Below are 7,500 nucleotides of genomic sequence, written 5' to 3'. Positions count from 1 at the left end.
TTGACTGTGACTTCCTCCCGTGATGATGTGTAAACGCGTGGCGATGTGCTTGATGTGGGCGACTTCAATGCTCTGTACTCCCGCCTCTGCCTCTCCTTCGAACTTCCTCTCGAGAATACAGTTCAGCGAAGGCCTAGTCAACCCGGGATCCTCTCCGTACATCGACCTGACTGCCCTGGACACCGAGCAAGGCCACGCCCTCTTCCCCGGAGGGAAAACGAGCCACAAACTGGGCGGCGTCGATGGGGACCGGCGGGAAAACTCGAGATCCATCCCCGCCATCCCCAAGAGCAATACCTTCGCCACAACAGGAGGAGGAGGCGGCGGCGCCAAGAAGTCCCACATGGACGTCTCAGAGATGCTGCAAAGGGCCTTAGAAGACATCGTGGTGAAGCAGGACCACACCTTCGCCTCCATGTTGTCGCACCACCTGAGATTCCTGGAGGAGAACCTCGTCGGCGGAGAGGTCGACGTGGAGGAGCTCCTGCGGTTCGACGAGGCAGAGAACTCGTCCTCGGTGGTCCAGCTTCCTTTGGATTACAGTGACGACGGCGGGGATGACGTCGACTACGAGGCTTTAGGTAATGTGGAACAGCTGTGTTTTAATGAATACGTCTGCGGGCATTGCTTATTAGGGAAACGCCACGCGGGTTGATAGAAAGAAATTGGACGCTCCATGTGAACGGTTTTGGGTTTCTGTGACCGTGAGATTAATAAAATGACGATGCAACTCGTGGAGAAATGATGGGAAATAAATAAGACCTCACGAAAGGAGAGAAGAAGAGATTACGGAACTGCCTCACGAGGGTAACCGAAATGAACTCTCATCCACGTCATCCAGTTAGTGAGTGAAGAATTGCAGCGCAATCACGAATGAAATAGAGTAAGAGGCGGGGGGGGATCTCTAGATGAAGATGAGGAGCGAAGTCATCCCTCGACTTGGGATGAGTGTGTAGGCTAAGTGAAGACTGGGTTCCTTTGTTAGCAGGAGTCACAACCATGAAACTGACAACACAACCATGAAACTGACAACAGAGACCGCACAAAGAAAGAGAAAAAGCTAGAGGGTTATTTCCACGATCGTACGATTATCAGGCACAATGTAATGAGGTTTCCGAAACCCGTGAGTGAGGTTTACAGCCAACCTCACTCGGTGCTTTGAAGCTAACAAGCACATATAAAACAACTGGTGATGATTATAGATATGGCAGTTGCACTAGCAAAGAAAAAGGGGAAAATGCGCATATTATACAAATATGAATAATTTGTATGAATAACTACACATTTATGCAATATGTAGATGGTCAAACAAATGTCATTAGTAAAATAGATAGTTGTAATCGAATGATATAAGTAAATGCTTGTAGTAGTAGACACAAATACAGATAATAAATGATAAGAATAGCTCTCTTCATCTATGCAGACCCCAACGGAATATTCTTGCAGTTAGACCGTTATTTAACGGATGTATTCAATTGCTGTAGCTTTTTCCCGCACGTTTTGATTGGCTGACATCCTCTGTTCTTTGTTTATTCTACCTGAGGGTAAACTAGAGTAAATTATAACACCAAGGTTAGGAACACTTTCACTGGTGATAAAGAAATGCAATCGTCATTTGCTTTGATCATTAGTAAATAAATCAATATAGTCTGATGTAATATTCACTTGATGATTATTACTATCATTATTATTTTTTACATAACCTTATTTAAGCTCGATTGTCATTTGTTTACGGAGTAGCGGACAAACCTCCACAGAATTACGTATGTTCGGACCATTATAAATATATATATATGGACAATCTGCCCCCACTCACAAAAGCCTTTCTAGACCATATAATTGTTTCAATACGTTGGTCATACACACTTGAAGTGAAAATATGGATCATATAGTCAAATACTAACATTAACAATAACCTAGTAGTTTATGCCATTTTGTCATGCATTCTGTTAAGCAGTGGTTTTCATTGCGCACGACTCCTGATTGCATGATTGCAGGCACAGAGAGACCGAGACCGAGTGACATTAAGAGAGAGAGAAAGAGAGCGAGAGAGAGATAATAAGAGAGAGGGAGTTAGGGAGAGAGACCGAGAAAGACCGAGAGAGACCGAGACCAAGAGAAAGAGAGAGGAAGGGGTGAGAAAGACAGAGAGAAAGGAAAGAGAGGGAGAGGGGGGGGACGAGAGAAAGAAAGAGAGAGGGGGGGTGAGAGAGTGATAGAGAGATGGAGAGAGAGAGAGAGGGAAAGAAGGAAAGGAGTAAGAGAGGAAGGAATCGATTTATCAGTTATCAGAGAACTTCCCCCCCCCAAAAAAAAAAAAAAATAATAAAATAAAATGAATAAATAAAATAAAATAAAGTAATCTTAGTTCTCATAGATATCTTTTTGTGCCGACCCCTTGTGACTTATAGCATACAGAGTTCTCATTATATATATATCCTGAGCTTTTGGATCTCTTAAAAAAAATAGGGAAAAATATTGCTGTTAAACTTTTTTTCGGACTGTCAATCTAGCTATAGCCCTAGGTTCGAGAAGTTCTTTTTTTCTATTTTATTTTTCAATGTTTATTTTTGTTTTGATGGGTATGGAATTTGCGAGAAATTATTACCCTCTGGAGTTTGTCAGAATAAGACTGATATAATAATTATTTATAGGAATAACGCACACGCACACGTATATGCATGTACACGTATATGCACGCACACGTATATGCACGTACACGTATATGCATGTACACGTATATGCATGTACACGTATATGCATGTACACGTATATGAACGCACACGTATATGCACGCACACGGATGTACACGTATATGCATGTACACGTATATGCACGCACACGGATATGCACGCACACGGAAATGCACGCACACGGATATGCACGCACACGCATATGCACGCACACGGATATGCACGCACACACACATACATATATATATAATATATATATAATATATATATATACATATATGTGGGGGGGTTTTCTTGCATTTCCTTGCCTTGTTATGCATGGCGGTGTCGACTTGTATGCATGCTCTTGTCGACGTTTATGCATGACGGTGTTGACTTTTATGCATGACGGTGTTGACTTTATGCATGGCAGTGTTAACTTTATGCATGGCGGCGTTAACTTTATGCATGGCTGTGTTGACTTTATGCATGGCTGTGTTGACTTTATGCATGGCGGTGTTGACTTTTATGCATGGCGGTGTCGACTCTTATGCATGGCGGTGTTGACTTTTATGCATGGCGGTGTTGACTTTTATGCATGGCGGTGTTGACTTTTATGCATGGCGGTGTTGACTTTTATGAATGACGGTGTTGACTTTTATGCATGGCGGTGTTGACTTTCATGCATGGCGGGATGACTTTTATGCATGGCGGTGTCGACTCTTATGCATGGCGGTGTTGACTTTTATGCATGGCGGTGTTGACTTTTATGCATGGCGGTGTTGACTTTTATGAATGGCGGTGTTGACTTTTATGCATGGCAGTGTTGACTCTTATGCATGGCGGTGTTGGATTTTATGCATGGCGGTGTTGGATTTTATGCATGGCAGTGTTGACTTTATGCATGGCAGTGTTGACTTTATGCATGGCAGTGTTGACTTTATGCATGGCAGTGTTGACTTTATGCATGGCAGTGTTGACTTTATGCATGGCAGTGTTGACTTTATGCATGGCAGTGTTGACTTTATGCATGGCTGTGTTGACTTTATGCATGGCAGTGTTGACTTTATGCATGGCAGTGTTGACTTTATGCATGGCAGTGTTGACTTTATGCATGGCAGTGTTGACTTTATGCATGGCAGTGTTGACTTTATGCATGGCTGTGTTGACTTTATGCATGGCTGTGTTGACTCTTATGCATGGCTGTGTTGACTCTTATGCATGGCTGTGTTGACTTTATGCATGGCTGTGTTGACTTTATGCATGGCAGTGTTGACTTTATGCATGGCAGTGTTGACTTTATGCATGGCAGTGTTGACTTTATGCATGGCAGTGTTGACTTTATGCATGGCAGTGTTGACTTTATGCATGGCAGTGTTGACTTTATGCATGGCAGTGTTGACTTTATGCATGGCGGTGTTGACTTTTATGCATGGCAGTGTTGACTTTATGCATGGCAGTGTTGACTTTATGCATGGCGGTGTTGACTTTATGCATGGCGGTGTTGACTTTATGCATGGCGGTGTTGACTTTTATGCATGGCGGTGTTGACTTTTATGCATGGCGGTGTTGATTTTTATGCATGGTGTTGATTTTTATGCATGGCGGTGTTGACTTTTATGCATGGCGGTGTTGACTCTTATGCATGGCGGTGGTGACTTTTATGCATGGCGGTGTCGACTTTTACGCATGGCGGTGTCGACTCTTATGCATGGCGGTGTTGATGTTTATGCATGGCGGTGTTGACTCTTATGCATGGCTGTGTTGGATTTTATGCATGGCGGTGTTGACTTTATGCATGGCGGTGTTGACTTTATGCATGGCGGTGTTGACTTTATGCATGGCGGTGTTGACTCTTATGCATGGCGGTGTTGACTCTTATGCATGGCGGTGTTGACTCTTATGCATGGCGGTGTTGACTCTTATGCATGGCGGTGTCGACTCTATGCATGGCGGTGTCGACTCTATGCATGGCGGTGTCGACTCTATGCATGGCGGTGTCGACTCTATGCATGGCGGTGTCGACTCTATGCATGGCGGTGTCGACTCTATGCATGGCGGTGTCGACTCTATGCATGGCGGTGTCGACTCTATGCATGGCGGTGTCGACTCTATGCATGGCGGTGTCGACTCTATGCATGGCGGTGTCGACTCTATGCATGGCGGTGTCGACTCTATGCATGGCGGTGTCGACTCTATGCATGGCGGTGGCGACTCTATGCATGGCGGTGTCGACTCTATGCATGGCGGTGTCGACTCTATGCATGGCGGTGTCGACTCTATGCATGGCGGTGTCGACTCTATGCATGGCGGTGTCGACTCTATGCATGGCGGTGTCGACTCTATGCATGGCGGTGTCGTCGACTCTATGCATGGCGGTGTCGACTCTATGCATGGCGGTGTCGACTCTATGCATGCCCGTGTCGACTCTATGCATGGCGGTGTCGACTCTATGCATGGCGGTGTCGACTCTATGCATGGCGGTGTCGACTCTATGCATGGCGGTGTCGACTCTATGCATGGCGGTGTCGACTCTATGCATGGCGGTGTCGACTCTATGCATGGCGGTGTCGACTCTATGCATGGTATGCTCGACTCTATGCATGGCGGTGTCGACTCTATGCATGGCGGTGTCGACTCTATGCATGGCGGTGTCGACTCTATGCATGGCGGTGTCGACTCTATGCATGGCGGTGTCGACTCTATGCATGGCGGTGTCGACTCTTATGCATGACGGTTGTTAACTTTTCTCCGTGTGTGCGGTCAACGATAGATAATCACCCTTTTTATATCCTTTTAATTCTGCGTATTTAGTATGTCGTTACTTAAATTATCGTATGCTATTTTTAGGTATTCTATAAGAGTATTGCCTTATATATACATACATATATATATATATATATATATATATATATATATATATATATATATATATATATATATATATATATATATATATATATATACACATATATACATATATACATATGTATAATATTATCATCCTTATTATCATTATTATGATTATAATTTTATCATTATTATCATTATTATTGTTATTATAATTATCATTCCAATCTTAAGTACTTGCACTTTGATAGATGAATTACCTTGAAGCATCTAGTGCTGTGTGCTACCTCATGAATGCCAATTTTCAATTTGTTTGTTTCTTTATGCCCCTTTCTCTTTCTCTCTCTGCCTTTCTCCCTCCGCCTTTCTCCCTCCCTCCTATTCTCTCCCCCTTTTTCTCCCTCTCGCTCCCCTTTCCCTCTCTCTCTCCTCTTCCTCCCCTCCCCCCTCCACTCCATCCCCCTCTCCCTCTCCACTCCATCCCCCTCTTCCACTCCATCCCCCTCTCCCTCTCCATCCCCCTCTCCCTCTCCCTCTCCATCCCCCCTCCCTCTACCTCTCCATCCCCCCTCCCTCTACCTCTCCATCCCCCCTCCCTCTCCCTCTCCATCCCCCCTCCCTCTACCTCTCCATCCCCCCTCCCTCTACCTCTCCATCCCCCCTCCCTCTCCCTACCCTCTCCCTACCCTCTCCCTCTCCATCCCCCTTCCCTCTACCTCTCCATCCCCCTTCCCTCTACCTACCCTCTCCCTCTCCATCCCCCCTCCCTCTACCTCTCCTACCCTCCCTCTACCCCTCTCCCTCCCCACCCCCCCTCCCTCTCCCTACCCTCTCCCTCTCCATCCCCCTTCCCTCTACCTCTCCATCCCCCCTCCCTCTACCTACCCTCTCCCTCTCCATCCCCCCTCCCTCTACCTACCCTCTCCCTCTCCCTCCCCTTCCCTCTCTCCCCCTCCCCCTCCCCCCCTCTACCCCCCACCATTCCGCGTCCTCACCCCCCCTCCTCTCCCTTGGCCTCCCTCACAGGATGCGGAGTGAAGAACGTGGCCGCGAGGATCCTAGGGGGATACGTCGCAGGAGTGGGGGAGTGGCCGTGGCAGGCGGCGCTCGTCCACGCCCCTTCGGGAAGGACCTTCTGCGGCGCCAGTCTTCTCAACACGCGCTTCCTGCTCACTGCTGCTCACTGCGCTGCCGTGTCAGTGTTTGTCGCTCGCTGTTTTTAATTTTTATTATTATTATTGTTGTTATTATTATTATTATTATTTTTATTTTTTTTTTTTTTTTTTTTTTTTTTTTTTTTTTTTTTTTTTAATAGGGTGGTTTGTTATTTAGTTGTTTATTGGCGATGCTTATTATTATGGTGGTGTTATTGTTATTATTGTTATTATCATTATTGCCTTACTAGTTTTATTATGCATCACCGTCATCATCATTACCATGATTGTTATTATCATCATTATTATCTTTATTATCATTATTGTTATAATAATTACTATTATTTGCAGTAGTAGTGGCGGTAGTAATAGTAGTAGAAGTATTATGTTTATTATAATTGCTTAGTCTAATCTATTCTTCATTTCTAGTCTTTGCATAATGGTTCCTCTTCTGTTTACTGCCACATTCACCACACTAACCTGCTCTCATTATCTGTCCCTTCCTCCATTCACATGTTTCCTCCGTCGCGCCCTTCCCTTTCTTCCCCTTCCTTCCCCTTCCTTCCCCTTCCCTCCCCTTCCCTTCCTTCCCCTTCCACTTCCTTTCCCTTCCCTTCCCTTCCTTCCCCTCCTCCCTACATGGCACAGAAGACGCGAAGATCTCTCTCCCTCTGCGCTCACGAGATATTTTTCCCCCTACCATGCAGACTGCCCGTCCGGAAGGTGAAGGTCTGGCTCGGCGCCCACGACGTGTCGCTGAGAGACGAGGAGGGGCGTGTGGTGCGAGGGGTGACCCACGCGATCGTCCACGAGCACTTTGACTC

General features: G+C 45.8%; 1 protein-coding gene across 1 annotated transcript in view; it reads left to right on the top strand.

Annotated features, from left to right (window-relative positions):
• Positions 1-7,500, top strand: part of LOC122248825 (trypsin-1-like) — a 17,687-nt gene that overhangs the window by 1,668 nt on the left and 8,519 nt on the right. Inside the window, exons 1-3 of the mRNA XM_086546746.1 lie at positions 1-581; positions 6,549-6,717; positions 7,384-7,500. The exon at positions 1-581 is cut by the window's left edge and continues 1,668 nt beyond it; the exon at positions 7,384-7,500 is cut by the window's right edge and continues 92 nt beyond it. Of these exons, the coding sequence (XP_086402872.1) occupies positions 23-581; positions 6,549-6,717; positions 7,384-7,500 (845 nt within the window). The 5' untranslated portion in view covers positions 1-22. The remainder of the gene's footprint in view (positions 582-6,548; positions 6,718-7,383) is intronic.

The sequence above is a fragment of the Penaeus japonicus genome, unplaced genomic scaffold (genome assembly GCF_977035675.1).
Source record: "Penaeus japonicus unplaced genomic scaffold, GWHDUDI00000001_assembly GWHDUDI00000018, whole genome shotgun sequence".
NCBI classification, from domain to species: Eukaryota; Metazoa; Arthropoda; class Malacostraca; order Decapoda; family Penaeidae; genus Penaeus; species Penaeus japonicus.
This window is presented reverse-complemented; position numbering and strand designations above follow the sequence as displayed.